This window comes from Nipponia nippon, unplaced genomic scaffold, assembly GCF_047370975.1.
Source record: "Nipponia nippon isolate SJK-2023a ecotype South Korea unplaced genomic scaffold, ASM4737097v1 scaffold_16, whole genome shotgun sequence".
Lineage (NCBI taxonomy): Eukaryota > Metazoa > Chordata > Aves > Pelecaniformes > Threskiornithidae > Nipponia > Nipponia nippon.
In genome coordinates this window covers 403,506-423,769 of record NW_028262332.1, presented here as the reverse complement: position 1 = coordinate 423,769, position 20,264 = coordinate 403,506, and the positions used below count along the sequence as shown (strand labels likewise).

General features: G+C 64.7%; 3 protein-coding genes across 5 annotated transcripts; 1 reads left to right on the top strand and 2 right to left on the bottom strand.

The window, feature by feature from the left end:
* Positions 1-124: 124 nt before the first annotated feature.
* On the bottom strand, positions 125-2,720 carry PAXX (PAXX non-homologous end joining factor). Of its 2 annotated transcripts, XM_087752556.1 has the most exons (7): positions 2,593-2,720; positions 2,438-2,498; positions 2,194-2,228; positions 1,933-2,123; positions 1,298-1,369; positions 705-798; positions 125-576 (listed from the first exon to the last, which is right to left on the bottom strand). In XM_087752556.1, exons 1-7 carry the CDS (start codon positions 2,688-2,690, stop codon positions 537-539), a joined length of 591 nt encoding a protein of 196 aa, XP_087608682.1. In that variant the 5' UTR covers positions 2,691-2,720; the 3' UTR covers positions 125-536. The 2 variants fall into 2 exon arrangements, 1 of the variants encoding a protein (XP_087608682.1); XR_015703628.1 differs by having other exon boundaries at positions 522-576; positions 705-1,369.
* TMEM141 (transmembrane protein 141) lies at positions 2,689-4,457 on the top strand. Of its 2 annotated transcripts, none has more exons than XM_087752558.1 (5): positions 2,689-2,878; positions 2,976-3,062; positions 3,151-3,234; positions 3,377-3,508; positions 4,147-4,457. In XM_087752558.1, exons 1-5 carry the CDS (start codon positions 2,689-2,691, stop codon positions 4,224-4,226), a joined length of 573 nt encoding a protein of 190 aa, XP_087608684.1. In that variant the 3' UTR covers positions 4,227-4,457. The 2 variants fall into 2 exon arrangements, with proteins under 2 accessions (XP_087608684.1, XP_087608683.1); XM_087752557.1 differs by having other exon boundaries at positions 2,746-2,813; positions 2,996-3,062.
* Positions 4,458-6,986: 2,529 nt separating this feature from the next.
* ENTPD2 (ectonucleoside triphosphate diphosphohydrolase 2) lies at positions 6,987-18,795 on the bottom strand. The gene is made up of 9 exons (XM_087752857.1): positions 18,538-18,795; positions 11,961-12,078; positions 11,295-11,445; positions 10,488-10,647; positions 10,160-10,387; positions 9,487-9,753; positions 9,172-9,291; positions 8,758-8,892; positions 6,987-8,155 (listed from the first exon to the last, which is right to left on the bottom strand). The coding sequence occupies exons 1-9, from the start codon at positions 18,646-18,648 to the stop codon at positions 7,955-7,957; spliced, it is 1,491 nt and encodes a 496-aa protein (XP_087608983.1). The 5' UTR covers positions 18,649-18,795; the 3' UTR covers positions 6,987-7,954.
* Between the last annotated feature and the right edge of the window lie 1,469 nt (positions 18,796-20,264).

The window sequence follows — 20,264 nt, the reverse complement described above, 5'->3', positions numbered from 1 at the left end:
CCAGCCCACTGGCACAAAGCTAGCAGGAAAGTGAGCTCCTCTGAGCCCCTGACCCTCCAAGTTCAGCTGAAATTGGCCACAGGGTTCCTGAGCAAGGGAAAGACAGAATGGACCAACACATCCGTGCTGTCCCGGTCCCCAGAGACCGGCTGGCTAAAACCGCCTTTACTGGCAATAAGTTAAGCACAGGCAATCTTTTCATTACATGGAGATATAAAAGTTCTTTAAAAACCCCACTAATTCATGGCAAGCGAGGTAGAGAGGTGGCCCCGCCAGCAGGGAAGAGTTGCAAGGGAAAAAAGCCACCACTTCTGTCACGCCTGCCCCATCTGTGCCCCCCCGAAGGCCCTGCCACTGCGCCGGCTGAGGATCTGCCGCCTGCTCGGGCCTGCCAGGCGCTGGCTCCAGCCCCCTGGGTGCTGCCTGCCCCGTCTGCCTCCCTGGGCGCAAGGGGCTCCGCAGGCCCAGGGTGCAGCGGCACCTCCTCCACCAGCACACAGGTGGCTGACAAGGCATCGGGGATGGGACAGCACAGGTCAGGAGTCCTCGAAATCCACTCCAGACGGTGCCTTCTTGCTAAAAGGAGATGGAAGGGGCATCACAGCCCAAAGCCCCGTGCTCTGCCCCCATGCAGCTACAGAGCAGAGTCCACTGGATTTCCAGCGCGGCCCAGCCCCAGCACTGGGCCTGCGAGCAGCACTTACCTTTTGAAGCCAGGGTTAATGAGAGACTCGCCCGGGATCTTCCTCTTGGCTGGCAAAGCTGAGCCAGCACCCCTGTTTTTCCTGGGGCTGGGGTCTGCCTCGGTCAGAGAGAGGCAGGACAGGGATTACAAAAGGTCAGGTTGTTGCTTTGGCAGCCCTGCATGCTCCTCCATGCCCAGGGTGAGCCTCCCGCAGCCCAGCCTGGCTGGCCCAGCACCGCTGGTGGGTGAGGAAGGGCCAAGCCTGCTCTCCTCTCCCAGAGGAGCAGGGAGCCATGGACCTGCCACGGCCCCCAGTCTGGAGGAACAGCGAAGCCTGACCTCCTCCTGGAGGCTAGTGAGTAACCTGCCCGGTGATGCTCGGCATCTGACCTGAGCACAGCGCATCCCAGACACCCCGAGAGCCACCGCGCTGCGCCCTGGCCCCTTCTGTGCCGGGAAGGGCACCAGGACAGCGGGGGGGCTGACAGCAGCCATGGCCGAGGGGACTCAGCATGTCCTGGAGAGCACACGGACACCGGACCGGCAGCCTCCTGGGGAAGAGAGGGCAGACAAACAGCGGGACCCGGGGAGGTGCCCCTGGCAGCTGCCTACCTGGCAGGAAGAGCTGCTGGCTCCGGGCAGCATTCTTCTCAGGGCTGCAGGAAGACGCCAGTGTCTCTGCCGCTGTGAAGACAGGAACCAGAGCTTGTGACAACGCGCCCCAGCGTGGCATGCTGCACTCCAGGCCTCCCCAGCAACCTCCCTCCCCTCCACAGCCAAACGGAGCCGTGTTCTCCTCCCAGCCCTCCCACCCAGGCAGCCGCTGCCCCAGGATCTTCTGAGACCCCTAGAAGAGAGACCTCTGTAAGGTGACTCCCCCACACAGCGGTGCTGGCCTGGCGCTGGCCGTGGGGACAAGGTTGTGTTTCTGCACAGAGACACAACACCGCGTCCTCTGGTCCCATGCAGGAGCGCTGCAGCCCGAGGGGGTGAGGTGCAGACCCTGGCCAGCCTGGGGAATGGGCCAGCCCAAATAGGAGAAAAGAGGCAGCACCTCTGCTGCCCAGCGCTCCCGGCCAGCCCACCCGGGGCCGGCGAGGAGAAACCAGCTGGGCTGAGGCCAGGGAGGCGCAGCCTTCACCCGCTGCTGGCCGAGCTGGATCCCTTGGGCACCCTTGGGCGGGGGGCACGAGACCGGGAAGGCGGCAGGGAGCTCCCACCTTCACCCCCTCCCAAACCCGCCATACCCTCCAGCCGCCTCTCCAGGCTCTCGACGCGCCCCGCCATGCCGAACACCAGCGCCTGGAGCTGGCTCCTCGCCTCGGCGATGGGCAGCTTGAAGAGATCCAGGGCCGAGCACCGGGCCTCCTCCCGCAGCCGCAGCGTGGCCTTCCCCTCGCCCAGGCTCAGCGAGGCCGCCCCCCGCCCCAGCGCCTCCCTGCGCGGGCGAGGCCGGGGTGAGCGGGGCCCTCGGCGGGGCCGCCGGACCCCGCGGCTGCGGCACCCACCTGAGCTTCGCGCCGTGCTCCTCCGGCGGGCAGCGCTGCGGAGGAGAGGGGGCTCGTCCCGAAACCGCCGGCCCCGGCCCAGGGCCAGGCCCAGGCCCAGGCCCAGGCCCGGTCCCACCGCCCCACCGCCCCGGCCCCACCGCCGCCCCGGCCCGGCCAGGGCCTCCCCCGCCGCCCCGGCCCGGTCCCCCCGCCGCCCCGGCCCGGCCCGGGCCTCCCCCGCCGCCCCGGCCCCGGTACGTACGCAGCCGAGCGGCGGGCGGGCGCCGAGCTCCCCGGCCCAGACCTCCAGCGCGTCGGTCACACTGCGGGAGGCAGCGGCTCAGGCTGCGCCGGGGCCCCTCGGCCCCAGCCCGGCCCCGGCCCCGGCCCCGGCCCCGCTCCCGGCCCCGCACTCACTAGACGGAGCCGCCGGGGCCGGGCCCGGGGCCGCAGTAGCAGAGGTACCGGCCCGGCCCGGCTCGCAGCAGGTGGAAGGGCCCGGCCGGCTCCGCCATGGCGGCAGCGCCGGAAGGGGCGGGCGAGGCCTGCGGGCCCTCCCCGGCACTGGGGCCGCCGGCCCCGCCATGGTCAACCTGGGGCTGCGGCGGGTGGAGGACAGCGTGGCCGCCAAGCACCCGGTGCGCCCGGCCGGCGTCGGGGCTGGGGGGGCCGGGGCTGAGGGAGCCGGGGCGGGGGCACCGGGGCGGGGGCACCGGGGGCTGGGGCGGGGGGTACCGGAGGCCGGGGGGCACCGAGGGCTGGGCTGGGGGGGGCCGGGGGCCGGGGGCCCTGGGGGCCAGGGCTGAGCGTGTCTCCGCAGGCGCTGCAGCAGTACGCGGCCTGCCAGTCCCACGCCTTCATGAAGGGGATCGGCACCTTCCTGGCAGGTACGGCTCGGCTCCCCCCGGGGGCTGCGGGGGTGGCCCGGGCGGGGGCTGTGGCCGGTAACGGGGCCCGGTGCCCGGGTTTCTGCAGGCAGCGGAGCCGCCTTCGCCGTGCAGAAGCTGCTGAACAAGAAGCTGCCGTACGGGCCGCAGTGGAGCCTGCTGCTGGCCGGGGGTGAGTGCCCGGCCCGGCCCGGGGCTCAGGGGCGGCTCGCCGGCGGCTGCAGCAGCCCCCAGGCTGGCAGGGGCTTTCCCCGCCGCTGCCCTGAGCAAACGCCCTTGCGCCGGCACTCTCGGGAGCATCTTGGTCTCTCCAGCCACAGGGTCCCTCGCCAGCTACGTGGTAACCAGAGCCGAGACACAGAAATGCTCCGACTTCTGGATTTACCTGGAGACGGGCAAGTCCCCCCAGGAGCTCGCCGTGGCTGGTAGGGCGTCTCAGCCCGCAGGTACGTCCACATCTCTTCCTGCTGCTCTCCCTGGTCTTGTCCTGCCTGGTTCTTCCCTGCTGCAACAGTTTGCTGTTCCCGCCTCGTAATTAAGCTGGTGACTGTTTGTGTCGTTGCCAAAATCCCCATAAAAGTCCTACACCGACATCCCGCAGCCGAGGGATGGGAGCAGGCACCCGGGCTGGCCGGAGCTCCCTGCCTGGCCCCTGGCTCCTGTGTCCCTCCGTGCTCCGGTCCCCCCGCCTGCACTGCAGGTACCCGAGCAGGGCTGGCGACGTGGGGTGGGAGTGCTCGCTTCTGCCTGCTGCCCTGCCTGCTTTGTGGATTCACGAGAGCCAGCGTGAAGGGCTCGTTTGCTGGAAGAGGAAGAAGAGGGTAGGGGATGGAGGGAGGCAGTAAACCCCTCCACGCCTCGGTTGCTCTGTACAGTGGGCAGAGCCGGAGGGACAAGACGACAGCGCTGCTGGGCAGTTCCTGCGGCTGCTTGCTGCTTTCTCCCACTGGCACCTTGAGCTCCCAAAGCCGGGCCTTGCTGAAGAGGCTTTGAATGCTTCACAAGGGCTCTGTGGTTCTCTGCCCGCCCCTCCAAACACGCCGGGGCAGTCAGGGGTCCAGGGAGTTTGTTCTTTCTCTTGCAGAAAATCTGCCCAGCCCGGAGGACAGGGAGAGCGCGGCGCCGCTGGTGAGGAGGAACAAGTACGGGGATGTTGTGGAGTAGCCAGCAGAGCACAGCGCACCGGGCCCATGTCCTGCTTCGCTCCTTGCTGCCTGCCCAGCCTGCCTGTGCCTGTGCTGTCTGCGAGACTGGTGGGCTCCGTGGCGCTGCCCGGGAGCTCGGATGAGTTGATCCTGCAGTCAGAGCGTGGTGGAGGCACCGTAGGGATTGCTGCCTCCCAGGTGGCCTCTGAACATCGCACGCGGGGAGTGCAATAAAAGTCGAGAGCTGAAAGCGCGCGCTGGTGAAGCGAGGGCTGGCGGTGGGACAGGAGGAGCTGGGGTGAGGTGGCAGATGTCACCCGGAGGCAGCCCTTGCGGTAGATGTTGGAGCAGAGAACTCTGGGCCCTCGGAGGCCACGGCACCCACAATCTGATGGCACAGAGCTGTGAAGTGACCGCTGGCACGGATGGGTCTGGGCTAAGCTGTGAGGGGCAGAGCGGTTCCCGTGTGCTCTCTGTTGAGCCTAGCTGGTCACAGGCTCCCTGCCCCCGTAGCAGCAAGGCTTTTCTTGCCTGCCCGAACGGGGCCGAGCTGTGCCCTGCGGCTGTGTGGCCTCTGGGGGGGTCCTCTCTGCCCCGCAGAGGGGAGGCTTGTGTGCCCAGGGCCCCTCTGCGCGGTGCCTGCCTCGCTCTTGGGGCATGTCACCCGGCCAGCCCCGGGCTCTTCATCGGATCCGCAACCAGCCAGCGAGGGAATGGTGCTGTCTCAAATCCCACGCGTCCAGAGGCACGTGGGAAGATTAAGAAGCCTCGTCTTCTTAATTTTTTCCAAACAGCAAACTCCAAGTCATGACGAGGGCAAACCGGCTGCTCTTGGTGGATGTCCAGCTCCGATTCAGCTGCAGCTGAATTTCTTAGAAGGGGAAACCCAGCCTGGATTCTGGAAGCTAGCTGGTTTCTTAGAGCAGAGCAGACCAGAAATGCCTCCTTCTGCGTCAGAGCTGGAGACAGCCCCCGAGCCTGGCCACGGGAGGGAGTCCCTGTGCTGGGGAGACCGGGGCTGGGGGAGGCAACTGGGTTTGGGGGCTCGGAGCATCATCTGAACTGGCATCGCGCTTGGCCTGCGCAGAGAGGTGGGGAGCAGCCGCCAGAACAGCTAAAAAGCAAAGTGGCTGCGGGGAACGGGTGGGTCAAGCCAAGCACAGCGTACCGGGAGCTCGGCCACAGCAGGGAGCGGAGCTCATGCTGCCTGCGAGCGCAAGGAGGGCAGCGAGAAACCACAACTCTGGCTGAAGCCGCTCCTCTCCTGGGGCGTGCGGCGGAACGGGGCAGGAGGCTCTTTCCAGATGGGCTTGGTGAGTCGGGACTGGCCCCACGCAGCTGCCCGGCGGCTGGATGTGAGCCGTGGTGGCCGAGCTGCCAGCGGCTGCATGAACAAATTGCCAATCCTGCAGGCTGCTCTCCCGCCCTGCCCGGGTACCAGACCTGGTCCCTTGGGAGCAGAGGCTCCCTACGTGTTTTCCTTGCGTGGAGGCTGCGGCCGTGAGCACAACGGTGAACGCGCGGGGCAGAGTCAGCCTGAGCGCTGCCGGCTCACGCCTTTGGGGTGGCTGGACCTCTCTCTAGCACTTGGGAAACCGCAGCTTTGCAGCCATGGCTGGTTGAAACTCTTCCACCTCCAGGTGGGCCTGTGTCTGGAGTGAGGTTTCAAGCCCACCTTGGTCCGTCTTAGGGGTTTCTCCAGGCTGGTAGAGCATATGAAGCCATGATGGTGTCTCAGCACTGGGTGAGGGGATCGAGGGCACCCTCAGTCAGTTTGCAGGTGACACCGAGCTGGGTGGAAGTGTCGATCTGCTGGAGGGCAGGGAGGCCCTGCAGAGGGCCCTGGCCAGGCTGGGGCGATGGGCCCAGGCACTGGGTGAGGGTCAGCAAGGCTCAGGGCCGGGTCCTGCACTTGGGGCACAACAACCCCAGGCACCGCTGCAGGCGTGGGGAGGAGCGGCTGGGAGCTGCCCGGCAGGAAAGGACCTGGGGGTGTTGGTTGACAGCCACCTGAACATGAGCCAGCAGTGTGCCCAGGTGGCCAAGAGGGCCAGTGGCATCCTGGCCTGTATCAGGAACAGTGTGGCCAGCAGGAACAGGGAGGTGATGGTCCCCCTGTGCTGGGCACTGGTGAGGCCGCCCCTCGAATGCTGTGCTCAGCGCTGGGCCCCTCACCCCACGAAGGCCATGGAGGGGCTGGAGCGTGGCCAGAGCAGGGCAGCGAGGCTGGGGCAGGGGCTGGAGCCCAAGGCTGGGGAGGAGCGGCTGGGGGAGCTGGGGGGGCTCAGCCTGGAGAAGAGGAGGCTGAGGGGAGCCCTCATCGCTCTCTGCAACTGCCTGAAAGGAGGCTGGAGCCGGGGGGGTCGGTCTCTTCTCCCCAGGAACAAGCGATAGGACGAGAGGGAACGGCCTCAAGCTGCGCCAGGGCAGGGTTAGGTTGGATATTAGGAAAAACTTCACGGAGAGAGTGGTCGGGCACTGGCCCAGGCTGCCCAGGGCAGGGGTGCAATCACAGTCCCTGGAAGTGTTCAAAAAATGTGTGGATGTGGCACTTAGGGACATGGTTTAGAGGTGGACCAGGCAGTCAGGGTAACAGGTCGGACTCGATGACCTCAGAGGTCCTTTCCAACCTTAATGATTCTGTGATTCTGAGGGATGGAGACCTTCAGGCAGAGCCTGACCTGCATCTGTGTCCAAGGAGACCCCATGAGCGGCTCTGCCCCTGCGGAACAGCCAGGCTTGATCAGCCTCTTGCTGATCAGAAGCCACAGAGCCATAGGAGTGGTTACAAAGATTTATTTCTGATTATAAAAAAAACAACCAAACAAAACCAAACCTTCTGTATGTTTGCACGTCCCTGTTCTTACTCAATTGGAAATGAAGGCGCGTCCTCCCAGCTGCCTGGCGTGGGGCGATGCGGGGCTCAAATCCTAAAGTAGTGCAAAACCCCACTCCCTCAGCGAGCCCATCACCGCTGCGCCGGCACAGCCACGCACCGGAGCCACGGCGGCTTTTTGTGCCATTGCCGGGGGGACGGGAGAGGCTCTGGCTGTGGCAAAGGCGAGTCTGGCTTAGGAGCCACAGGAATGGGGAAGGCACCGTGTCTGGTTGCTGAAGTGGGACCTGGGAAGCTGCCTGCTCCCCACATCTGGTTGTTGCTAAGCCCCTGCCCGAAGCCCCTGTGCTGAGGCTGGTTGAAGTCCAGGCCAAGATCTGGCCCTCAGAAGGTCAGTGGGGTTTGTGCGTCGGCCAGAAAGGCAGCGTGGGCGATGGTGATGCCCAGAGCTCCGCGGGAGGCAGGGCTGATGCTCCAGGGACAGGCTAGAGAGGTCAGCTATAAGGACTAGCGTAAGTAATACTCCCCACCCACCCCATGCACACGAGAATAAATCCTGCTGTTGTCTGGACTTACTGGCCCAGTCCAGCCCAGGTCTGGTGGCAGAAAGATGCCCCAGGTCTGCACATCCAAATCCCGAGCCTGCTCCGGGGTCCATCCCTGAGTGGTGCTGGGAAACCCTTAAGCCATTCTCCTGCAGGGCCAGAGGTCCTCTTCTGTCCTCCCCTTTCTGCAGCTTGAAAGCAAGGGGAGGGCAAAAAGGGACAGCTTTCCTTCTGGGACCGGCAGCGTCAGATATTGGAGGAGGACATCTCTGAGCACTTGCTGCATCCCAAGTGTTCAGGCCATGGAGGCTCCAGCAGGAAGGATGGTGCTGGGTCCTGCAGACAAGGCCCACCCTGTTCCTGCCGTTAGATTGCGCTGGACTTGCTGCGCCGGAGCAGGCAGACGGCAGTCACCAGAGACGTCAGGGTGGTGACCACAAAGAGCAGGATGAGGATGACCCAGTAGTTGTACAGCATGCTTTTGTGGGAAGAGGGCTTCTCTGCCGGGATCATGTTGGTGAGGTTCAGCATGTAGCCCAGGGCCCAGCCGATGGAGGTTTCTCCTGCCTGTGGGAAGAGCATGGTGTGGTCACCATCCCAGTCAACCCAGCTCCACGGGCCTTAAGAGACCTTCCAGGGACCACCTCAGTGTCAGCCCAATGGAGGAGAGGGGTGTGGGGGAGTCCACAGCACCCTGAGCCCTTGCTCGCCCATGGGTCCAGCCATCCCAGGGACGAACCAGTGACCCTCCTGTGCTGAGCTGGGCTCATCCGATGGGAGCAGGATCTCGTCCGCTTGGGCCAGCCCTGATCTTGCTGCCCATCCCATGGCTCATGCAGGTGAGGGCACTTAGCGAAGGAGGGCTCCTGCCCTGAGATAACTTCCCAACAAGCCTGAGCAGAGTTGTTTGAGATGGCTGGTGCCTTGAGGGCCAAGGAAGGACTGGAGGACCTGCCTCCATGACCACCCTAGAGTCAGCTCAGCTCATTTTTTCCTATCTCCCAGAAGATCCACCCAAAAACTGGGAGTCCCATCCTGCCCTTGTTCCCCAAGATCTTCCCTCACATTGCTTGGCTCTTTCTAGGTCTGGGATCATCTTTCCTGCAGGGCTTTTTGGCCTAATTCCAAACAGATACTATGGGATGGCTATGTCTTCTGGTGTTACCCACCTTCTTCTGGAAGGCGATGTTGGGGAAGGAATGGTTGTTGAATTTGTAGCCTTTGGTGGTGAGCAAATAAACAAATGTGCTGACAGGGCAGTAATCCGGCAGTCTCTTCTCCAGTTTAGGGGCTTTCTGGAGCAGCTGGGAGAGATGCATGGAGGGACAGAGAAAAGGGGTCAAGCCAACAGGGTCCAGGCTTTGTTTCTGTGGCCCGAAGCTCTGGGTGGTTGCATCTGGCTGGCCAAGGCGCTGCCCATACCCACCTGAGCCTCTCCTGGTCCCATGTGGGAGCCGTCACCCCCCCTCCCCCTACTCCATGGGCGCCAGGACACCCAGCCCCCTCCAAGGACTGCTCTCAGAGCCTGGGTGATGCCCCACATGAAGCAGCCCTCTCCTCCCCACCGTGCCTGCGGAGCCCACCTCGCTCCAGCTGGTGGCACAGATGGCCTCGGCAGCATCCTTCAGGTCGCTGGGCAAGCGCACGGGTCTCCCCATCACCATCTGAATGAAGTCAACCGTGTAGAAGAAGGCAGAGAAGGCCTGATAGAGAAAAGGAGGCAGCTGTGGGACAGGCTGGGAGCAAACCCTCTTGCCAGGAATGGCCGCTCTGACCGGTGCGGTGGGCACAAGCGACTGCCCTTGCAGAGCTGGGGGTCTGGCTTTGCCGCTGCGTGATGCTGAGGGGCCAGGGACACCTGCAGCCAGGCCACCACCCTGCTCCATGCCAGGACTTACGATGAAGTTTCCCGAAACCTCCGGCTGGAAAATGCCGTCGAAGGAGCAGTGGGAGAAGGAGCAGGAGGTGAAGTCGAAGAGCTTGCTGACATGCAGAGAGCAGAGGCTCCCATTCCCAGTGCCGACCACAGTGATGGTGGTGTTGAGGGCGAGGCTGGGCCTCTCCTTCTCCGTGCAGGGGCTGTCGTAGACACTGCTCAGCGGCAGGCTCTTGTGGTAGCCCATGGGCCAGCAGGGATGGTGAACCGTTGCTTGGTAGCTCTCAGCCTGCCGGAGAAGTGATAGGTGGGACGCGTGAGCCGTGCCGCAGCCCCGGCTCCCCCCATGCTGTGCGGCAGCCCTGGCACAGCTCCCTACCCGCCTCCATCTCCCTGCCAGAGAGACGTGGAGGAGCTTGGGCAGCGGGATGCAGAGCTGGCAGTTGCCACAAGCACCTTGAGATGACTTGGGACATCTTGACTCTGGCTGAGGGGTGCAACACCTTACGGAGAGGGTGGGAGGAAGCCCTGGGACCAGGGGAGAGGGTCGGGGGCAAAACCCAAGAGTTGGCTGGGAAAGGCGTGCAGCCGGCCCCGCAGGGCTGTCCTAGAGCCAGGGCTGGGGGACACCCCTGTATAAACACCAGGATGAGGGGTGATGACAACCAGCGTCCCCATCGAGCACAAGCTGGTACCTGGAGGAGCTTTGAGAGCAGCCTCTTGAGGACCTGGTCCCTTCCGTAGCAGAGGAAGCTGTGGGTGTACACTTTGTACGCCTGGCCATACAGCTTCAGCATCACCTCGTTTCTGGGGTCTTCGATGGTGTCCCTGGTTTCAAAGGTGATCTGTGTGGAAGCGCCCCCAAAGTCCATGGCCCCCAGGGTCTTCTTCTGGGGCTGGATCCATTCCCCGAGCCACCCACGCTGAGCAAGGAAGACAAGAGCGGGCATAAGGATGTGGTGAGCCGTGGGACAGCCTGGCCACCACAGCCGTCCCTGGTGGGCGCCACGCTCCCCTGCCCACCTTGATGAAGTTCTCCAGGAGGTAGTTTGCGGTGACCCAGCCGAAGACCCCTTCGTCTTCCCCCGACAGGATCTTTGCTCCCCGGAAATCGAAGGGGTACGACTTCAGCGTGGTCGCCACAGCGCTGAGGACGGTGTCCGAAGCCTGCGGGTTCGTGATGCTGCGGGCCAGGCAAGAGGGCGGAGTGGCAGGGCTGCGCCAGGCTGCCGCGAGCGGAGCCCCCGCTGCCCTCAGGGCCCGGCCCCACCGCGGTGTGCGGGGTGGGAGGCAGGTGGGTCCTCGCCTGTAGCGATGTCCCCCAAAAAACCCCAGCTAACCCCCCTTGTCTCTGCCGGAGAAGGAGGCAGGCGACAGGGACGGAGGTGTGCTCCCTCCTCCTGAGCCATACCCTGTGGCTGGGCGAGGGGGGCACGACTCCCTCCTCTGTGGGGTTTTTGGAGGGCAATTATTCTCACTGCGTCCCATCAGGCTGGCAATGGGTGCAGGAGGACTTTCCTCCTGGCTAGCCAAAAAGACTGGGTGGGTTATCCTGGTGCTGGCCCCACACCAGCCCCTTTTCAGCCAGGGACGTGCTGGCTGTGCCCTGCAGAGCATCTCCTGCTCTGAAAGGCAGGAGCACCTCTGCAAGGGATGTGGAGCCGGGCAGCCGGGAGGGTTAGGAGCTTCGCCTGGCAAAGGGGAGACATCGCAGCTGCGGTTCACCGTCTCCACCCCTGCCATGGGTGGCGAGAGAGCAAGGTGGCACGGCAGGGCCCCCCAGGCAGCGTTTGAGGCCAGGTGGCTGGCACGGCCGGAGCAAGCACTCACTTGAGCAGGCGCATGCCGGCCGTGGCACCCAGGTAGAGCGGGGTGCCCGCGTGCTTCTCCTTGGGCACATCTCTCAGCGCCTGGTTCAGGCAGTGCACCAAGCTTGTCCCGGCAGCCGGAGGGTTGGCGCTGTAGCTGGAGATGCCAGGACCTGTGGAGAGGAAAGAGCATGGCTCCCTGCAGGCGGTGGGGAGATGCGCGGTGCGAAGATGCTCGGTGGGCAGCTCTGCCCCTCCCAGGCTGCTCAAAAGGCAGGACCTGCAGGTTTCCGTGGGCATGGAGCCATCCGGAGTCCAGCCGCATCTCCCTGCCCACGCTGCATCCCCTGCCGGCTGACAGCCGGGGAAAGGTTGCTTAAACGGAGAGTGGGAAACCATCCCTCGCTCCTAGCTGGGCTAGGCAGGGAGCTGAATTGTTTCCTGGCGTTTCGGTGCATGCCAGGAAAAGATAAACCACAGGCATGCATGGCTGCAAGCCTTGGGGGGAGATGGGGGAGGTTTTGGGAACAGAGCCGGATGCCTTGTAACACCTCACTGCGCTGGTGGATGCACAGGGAGGCAGCTGGGCATGGCAGGGCCATTTGCGCCGTCAGGGTGCCCTGCCCACAGGGGACGTGACAGACCCTGCCACCAGCCACCGGCCCCCGGGGACTGGGACAGCCCTTACCCTCCACATCACACATGCTGTGCTCGCTGACCACCCCGGTGTCGTTCTCCTTGTCCGCAGGCCACTTGTAGACGAACATGGCCGTGTGGGAGGACCCAGCGTCCAGCACGATGCCATACTGTGGGGCGGGAGGCAGCGGGTCAGGCTGGAGGCAGGAGACCCCCCCGGCTGCCCCAGGCCATCCCGAGGGAAGGCACTGGGGCTCAGCGACCCGTTGTGCCCGGCCGGTCCTGCCCTGGCAGTGCCTGGCCCAGCAGCTTCAGGAGCATCGTCTGGTAGAGGCGAGCGCTGCTCAGCCCAGCATGGGCATGGTCTTGCCCACATCTGCCTGCCCAGGGCCCTGCCCAGGATGCGGCTGGGAGTGGGCGCTCTCCCCAGCTGGGGATGCTGGCCACCCCAGGACGCTGCTTGGCACAGCACAGGGACTCCGGCTTTTTGGGCACGGGGACACCCTTGCCTCCCTGAGCACAGACCAGAGGCTCTCCCCCCGCCGCGGGCTTGCTCCCGTCTCCCCGCAGCATCGCTCCTGGCCAGCGGACATCGGTGCTGAGCCCTGCTGGGGTCCCCGGGGCCAGCAGAGGGGACACCTGGGAGCCGCCCCTCGGGGATGCAGCTCGCCAAAGAAGGGCAGCCAGGCACCTCGTCCCTCCTGCCCTTGTATGGCTCGGCCATTCTCCAGCTATAAATAACCCCGCTCCCTCCTGCCAAACAAGGTTACCCAGCTCCCAGGGAGGGGCCGCCCTGTGCTGCCTTCAGCCCCCCTGGTCGGACCCCTCTGCCTCACCCCCACCACCGCGGGCTCGGGGCTGCCCGCGCTGGCCCCCTCCGTGCCCCCGCCGGAGCTGCTTCGCTGCCAGAGAGGAGACTGCGAGTCTCGGGGCGGGGAAGGAGCTGAGCATCTCTGGGGTGAAACCACTTAAGGCTTAAACCTGGCTTTACAAAGGCTCTGTCTGCTGCCTGCCCTGCCCGGGCCTGGCGGGAGCCCCAGGGCAGCTCCTCTCCCTGCCCGGCACCCAGGAGCCACCCCAGCCCTGCCTGGTGGGTGCCCGTGGTCCCGTTCGTGTCCCCATCCCCGTCCCTGTCCCTGCCAGCTGCGAGCGGGCTCCAGCCCGGGTGGCTGCAGGATTGGGTTTTGGCCAGCTCAGGCGGCAGAAACAAAGTGCCCGGGCAGAGGCAGGGATGCCGGGGGGTCCCCGCTTAGAGGCAACCCCCATTCCCATGTGAACCCATGGCCCCGCACCTGCTCCCCCAGGGAACCATTTCCAATGGGTGACCCCCCCAGCCTCCCCCGGCTCCCATTAACTGTCAGCAGCTTGCCACGTGCGCTGGGCCAAAAGCTACGAGCCAGTGGAGAATCTCCCCCGTGGCCAGACTGGGGCCGGTGTGCCATGGCACTGGTGTGGGGGAGCAGCTCCCGGCGATGCTGAATGCTGCAGAGAGGAGGAGGGGGGCTCTGACAGCCTCCCCCCCTCAGCTGCTGCTCCCAAGCACAAAGCGGGGGAGCAGGGCCCCCAGTTTGGGCCATTTCTGGGCTGGGTGCTCGGGGTCGGTGCCCTGGGCAGCCTCGGGGGGGCTCTCAGCCCCCTCCTCTGCCCAGTGTGCCACGGGCCATGCACCCCCTGGCACCGAGGGTCTCCCCGGTCCCTCCTCACCATAGCACCCTCTGCCTCGCCTGCCCACCGCGGGGCCCCGTGGGCACCCCCGGACAGGCAATCGCCTGCAGGCACAAGCACAAGCAATAACGGGTGCTGATGCTGTCCCAGGGGATGCCTGCGGGTGTGTCACCACCAGCTCCCACCCCGTGGCCCTCTCAGCATGTCCCCTTCACCGTCCCAGCCCTCGCGAGTGGGTGCTGGCATCCCTGCGAGGGGTCCCTGGGGAGGGTCCCCAGCCCCAGCAGATCCCACTGCCCGCCTCTGCCACGCGCGTCCCCTGCGGCCACCATGCAGATGTCCCCAGTGTCCTCGCGGGGCACCACACCACCTCCGCACCACCCCAGATACCACCTGGAGGCACATTAGCATTAACCAGGTGACAACGCTGTCCCCAAAGGGAAAGCATCAACAAGTCACCCCCAAACCTGATCCCAAGCACAGCTGGGACCCCAGAAGCGGCTTCCAGCCCCAGGATGACCTGGGGGGCTGCAGCCCGTGGAGGGGGATGAGACCGGAGACGGGAATACCTACGGGGTGGCAGGGGCTAAGAAACGTCGGAGCAGGAGGCAGCAAGGATGACCTGCATCATGGGGGACACCCGGTGCCACACACCAGGGATGGGGACAGCCCCGCGGCAGGAGCAGATGTGGCCACGGGCGCTTGGACACCCGGCTGGATGCGGAGTGGGCAGGGGAAGCCCCGCGCGCCTGCGGCCGGGGGAAACCTGGTGCAGGGGATTTCCTCCTGCCTTCGCCGGGGCTGGCTCGGCTGGGCCCTGCTTCCAGCCCCGCCAAGAGCTGGCACCGGGGTGCACGCATGGGCTTGCACATGTGGGCTTGCACACGCGGGGCGGTTGCACATGGGGGGGAGTTGCACGTATGTGGGGGTGCACACAGGCATGGATGTGCGTGCGTGTATGTGTGCATGTGGTGTGCGTGCCTGCAGGTGTGCATGTCGGGGGTGTGTGCATGGACATGCGCATGTGTGTGCAAATTTGGGTGGGGAGGTGCATGTACATGGGTGTGCACAGGTGGGGTGTGCACGCACATAGGTGTGTTGACGTGTTTTTGTGCACGTGTGTCTGTGCGGACATGCATTTAGGTGGGTGTGCATGGGCATGCACGCAAGTGTGCACCCGTGTGGGCATGCGTGTTGGTGTGTGCATGCCTGGGGCAGCCACGCTGCCTGCTCAGGCCCAGGGAAGCGAAGCACATGTGGCTGCAACTGCAGCTGTGCTGCCCACGCAGGGCGGCCGGCAGCGAGAGGCGGCACCGAACCGGCTCCCAGGGCAAGCCCAGTGGGGAGGTGTCACGTTTGGGGTGACGGTGTCACCGCCGGCGCAGGTTGCAGAACCAACGCCTGCGGGTCGGGGTGGGGGTCTCTCCTCTCAGATCCTGGTGTCCGGGTGCGCAGAGCCCATCACTCCCAGGTGCATGGCAGCAAAGATGGGCAGCGGCCCCAGGACTCATGGGCTAGGGATGGTCCGTGGGACCCCCCCGACCGGTGGCGACCCGGCCCCATCAGTGAAGGCAGCAGCGCTCAGGCCCGGCCGAGGTAGCGACGTGCGGCAACATGAACCGCTGCAGCGCGGTGGGTGCTGCCAGCCACAGGGAGTGCCTGGCACCCAGCCAGCCGCCGACGCCTCGGCTCGCTCCCTGGCCGCCCCGGCATGAGAGGAGTCGTGATGGCCTCGTGTCAGCCCCCTCTGCCCCACTCCCGGGGGGTGCAGGGTTCTGCGCCCCAGCCTGTCCCCGCGGAGGAGCCATCCTCCCCGGTGGCGCTGGCGGCAGTGAGCAGGGGTGGAAGCCACCTGCACAGGCGTGTGCGCACAAAGGGGCCGGGGCAGACCTGGACAGCCAAGAGGGTCCCCAGGAATGAAGGAGAGGTCCCCTCCCCTCCTCCAGATGTGGGGGTACACACACGCCTCCAGCACCCGCATGGGAATCAGGGATGGGGTCACCCACAGCGGGGCTGTGATGGTGCCAGCCCCTGTCCCAGCTCCTGCCCCAGCCCCCGTCCCTGTCCCAGCCCCAGTGCCTGGGCAGCGGAGCCACTCCATCGCCCAGCGCAGGGCGAGCTGCCGCGCAGGCTCAAGCCGTGGCCGAGCTGTGAGCTCGCAGCCGCGCGGCGGGCGCAGGCAGGTCGTCCGCAGGAGCCCTGCAGATGGGAGCCCCGGGAGGGAGAAACCCGGCTGAAAGCCCATCTCGTTAGTGATTTGCAGCGTAAGCACTGCCTTCAGCTCTTCCAGCCGAGGCGTCCTGCACCTGCCAATGGGCAGGCTGGAAATGAGGGCTGGAGGGACAAGGATGCCTTGGCACGCTCCTGTGCCGGCGCCTGGCTCCCGTCATCCCTCTCATCTGCCCCGGCACGCTCGGCTGCCGGCACCCAGGGCTTGGCGGGGCCTTGCACACATGTTTGTGGCCCTGGCCCCAGCCTGCGGGACAGTCCCCAACCCCAGCATCTACTGGTGGCACAGGGATGGTGGGTTTTTCCAACAACAGGACCCCCTGACCAGACGCTGGTGATGCCACAGGGCTGGTGCACATGGGGGTCCCCGGCATGGCCCCGCACCGGGACGGTGTCCCCATGCCACTGCAGCGTTCCCCGCTGCCTCCTGGGTCACCCGTGGCCCTGTGGGCTCTGCCTCACCGCGGCATCGCTCAGCCCAGCCCAAGCCAGGGCTGCTCAGTCCTGAAGTCCCTGCAGAGGAGGTGGGGATGTCCCCAAAGGCCATGAGACAGCAAAGGCACGAGGAGGGCTCAGGTCTCCTGGTGAGTGCATGGCTCTGCCCAGAACTGTCCCACATCCCAGGGGAGGAGATGGAGGGGGACACTGGGAACCGTGCAACTCACTGTGGCCCGGCACCACGCTCTGTGGCCGTGGCCGTGGCCGTGGCTGGGCCTCCAGGCCCCCGCCGCAGCGACGGCTCAGCCTGGCCCCACAACATCCCACCTCCTTTGAGCGCGGTGAGGCCCGTGGGGCCGCCAGGTCTGCGGTGGGTTACCACGGGTTTCCTTCCCACCGCGGGAGCTGCAGCTCCCCCGGGACGGCTGGCAGGGGAAGAGCCCAGCAGGCTTTGTAACGGCCAGCGAAGAGACTTGCCAAAAGAAGGAAAAAAAAGGGTTGTCAAAAGAAGGCAACAGCTCTGAGCCGTCAGGCGGCGGTGCCGAAAGCCCTGCTGCGGACCCGCGAGGGAAGGGGAGCACTGCGCTCCTGGGACCAGTCCCTCCAGCAGTAGGATAACTACTTTGGGGTATTTTTTGGGCTATATTCCAAGCAAAGGAGCTGGAAAGGGAAGACGTGGAGCCGTAGCTCAGCAGTGAACAGCGCTATCATCCAGCAGCTGCTGCTAATGTGGACTGAGCCAGCAAGGACCACGTCTTGCCCAGGCGGGCGAGGAGGACATGCCCGGGGTCCCCCACAGCAGGACCAACCTCCTCTAAATCGTCTCTGCACAATTTTGGGCTGAGTTAGACTAAGACAAAGCTTTGCATCCCCAAAACAGCCCTGAGCTTTGTGCAAAAGCAAACCCCTCGGTGCCTGCCTGGCGCCAGCCCCACGGTGCCGACAGCGGTGCCGAGCTCCGGCGGGCGGTGCCTCACCGCCCACCGAGCTGCACCCCACGTGTGCGCGGCACATCCAGGGACGGTGCAAGACCCCGAGTCCCCAGGCCAGGCGAGGCAGCCTCAGGCAGAGCAGGGCCAGGGCCCGCGTGGGTGTTGGGGGATGCTCGGCCCCAAACCACAGCGTTGCCTGCAGACTGGAAGGTGCTACCACCCGGAGAGAGAAAAAGCACAAAAAAGCTCCAAAATTAAATTTCTGGGAATGCATCTGGCTTAAAAGCAAAGTTCCAGCTTGGAACCAGGCAGAGAAAATGCTTCCCAGGCTGCCCCAAGTGCTGCACATAGGGCTCTCAGCACCGATCCATCTCATTTCCCCGTGTCCAAAGAGACAAAATCCATTTTGAAACCAGCTGCGGGCACTGCTCAGTGTGCCCCAGCATGTGGCGATGGGCGGCAAAGAAAGGTGTCACAGGGAAAGAGTTAATCGTTGCTAGGTATGCTAACAGCAGCGAGCAGCGTCTTAGCTAAGCCAGCTCGTTTTCTCAACCTAATCTTCATTACATCTGACAAACCCGGAGAGAAGGCAACACATCTGGCATTTGGTCTGGCTCAGAAAGTTTCCAAGCGAATTGCTTGGGATGAGGAAAAGGGGGTTTTGGATGAGCCATTTTCCAGGACAAAGCCTGCTCCCCACAGAATAGCTCGGTCTGTCACCAAAAAAAAAAAAACCAAAGACCTTTTTAAAAAAAAAGGCTTGGGCTGCAGAAGAGTCAACTGGGGGACTTGGCCAACGAGAAATTGGTTGGGAATTCCTTTCAGCATCTGAATTTACAATGAGAAAGGAGAAAAAAAAAGCAGCTCGTTTTCATGGGGAAGTGCATTTCTCGTCCGGCCGCGCTGGCGCAGGCGATGCTGCTGGAGCCCGGGAAGGCCGGGAGATGCTGGGGTGCCCCGTCCCCCGTGGGAGCAGCTGCTGCCACGGCCTCCCTGGCCTCGGGGGGCCGCATCCAGACACACCACCGCTATTTTTTAGACCTTCCTCTCCCAAAGTGCAGGTCTGAGGTGCCGGGGATGGGCGGCCGGGGGTCTCTGCAGCCGGGGGGGGGGAGGTCTCACCGCTGGCATGGTGGAGGGGACAGCCCTGTCCCTGCCCGGTGGCCTCCTGTGATGCTGGGGATCCCCTGGATGCTGGAGCTTCTCCCACACCGGGCATCCCGCAGATCGGGGTGGCCACTGCGGCTCCCCCAGCCCCTCCGGGGCTGGGGGAGCCGCAGTGGCCACCCCGATCTGCGGGATGCCCGGGTCCCCCCGGTGCCCGCTGTCCCCGTCCCCTCCGTGCCCGGTCCCGACCCCGCTCACCTTGAAGCCCGGCGGGCCCCGCGTATCCCCGGAGCCGAGGCAGAGCAGGAGGATGCCCAGGAGGCAACCGAGGGCGAGCAGCAGGAGGACGGCGGCGACCCGGCGGGCCATGGCGCGGGCAGGTGAGCGGCTCCGCGGTGGCTGCGGCGGCTCCTGCTGCTCCTCCTCCCTTGCCTCCTCCTCCTCCTCCTCCTCCTCGCCCGCCTCTCCCGGCTGAGTCACCGCCGCCCCGGGCGGGACACCGGGCTCCGCCGGGCTGCGGGGGGCCGGCCCCGGGCTGCGGGTCCCGCGTCTGCCCCTGCCCCGGGCTCGGCTCCGTCCTGACCCCCCCCCCCACCCCCGCCCCGGGCACCGCCCCTGCCCCGGATCGGGCCCATCTCCCACCCCGGGCACAGTCCTTGACCCAGGGACTCAGCACCCGCCCCGATCCCCCGGGATCAGCCTTATCCTGCCCCCCCACCTCGGGCATCACCGTGGCCTCGGGGCTCAGCCCCACCCGTCCCTCCTCCCCGGGCACGTCCTCTGTCCCCAGGATCAGTCCCACCTTCTCCCCCCACCAGCCATCGTCCTCGACCCAGGACTCAGCCCCATCCTGCACCCCCACAGCATCGCCCCCACCCCGGGGCTCAGCCTGGAGCTGGGTTTGGTGGGAGCTGAGAACACCCTGCGCCACAGAAAACCTCTGAGAAAGTGTCTCACCTATCACAATTAACCGTTATGAATACATTACCGCTTTTAATCATTACAAGGAGCTTGTGACAGCCCTGAGGAGCCCAGACGTATATTGAGATTGTTTTTAATATGGTCACAAGTGAATAATGTAATGCGTTTCCACACGGAGCAGCGAGCCAAGGAAGGTTGGGCCCCTGGCTCTGAGAAGGACGTTTTGAGCTTGCATGCACAGAGGGATAAAGCAGTGAACAAAATAATAAACAAGAAGATATCACCAAGGAGAGGAGGCTGAAGGAGGACGTGGCTTCCAGCCCGGCTGGGTTGCGGGCTGGAGGGTCACACTTCGGCTCATCGCAGCCTGCCCCACTTCTTAATTTTTTTCGAAATAAGCCACTTCTTCTGCCGCTCCCGGCTGCTCTGCACGTAGCACCCATTGCACGAGCACTGGGGTTTCTGCAGAGCTTCCTGCCCATCGCGGTCATATCTGGGTGCAGAGGCGCTCGAGGGGCCCAGCTCATGCCATGGGCTTGTGGTCCAGGGGACACTGGTCCCAACGTGCTGCTGCGTTGCAGAGGCTCTGCCGCTGGAGGTGATGGCCGGGGACGAGGTCCAGTTTTGTCCCCCAGAGCAGCGACCAGCAGCAGAGTCTGGGGAAGAAAATGGCTAAATCGGGGCACAGAGAGCGACCCTCGCCTGGCCGGTGCCTGTCACCGCAGTGCAGGGCTTTTCCGCAGGAACACTGTGTTCAACCTGTGAGTGTTTGCAGGTGTGTCTACCTCCTCGCTTCAATGCCTTGAGCATTTAACCTCTGGAAAACCTGTGTCAATTAACTCCAAGACATTAATATCCCGATTTATGTGAAGCAATGCTCCCCCTTTGCTGCTGCCGCTAATACCGCAGGAGACCGTAGTCTGGTTTCGGAGGATTAGCGGAGCATCATTTCCACTGCCTTCCTGCATCACGGCTTGAAAGGCTCTTCTCAAGTTTCCATGGGGAAAAGCCTGCCTGTTCGTGACTCCTCTTGCCACCGTCCTCGCCCGCTGGGTGTTTCTGAG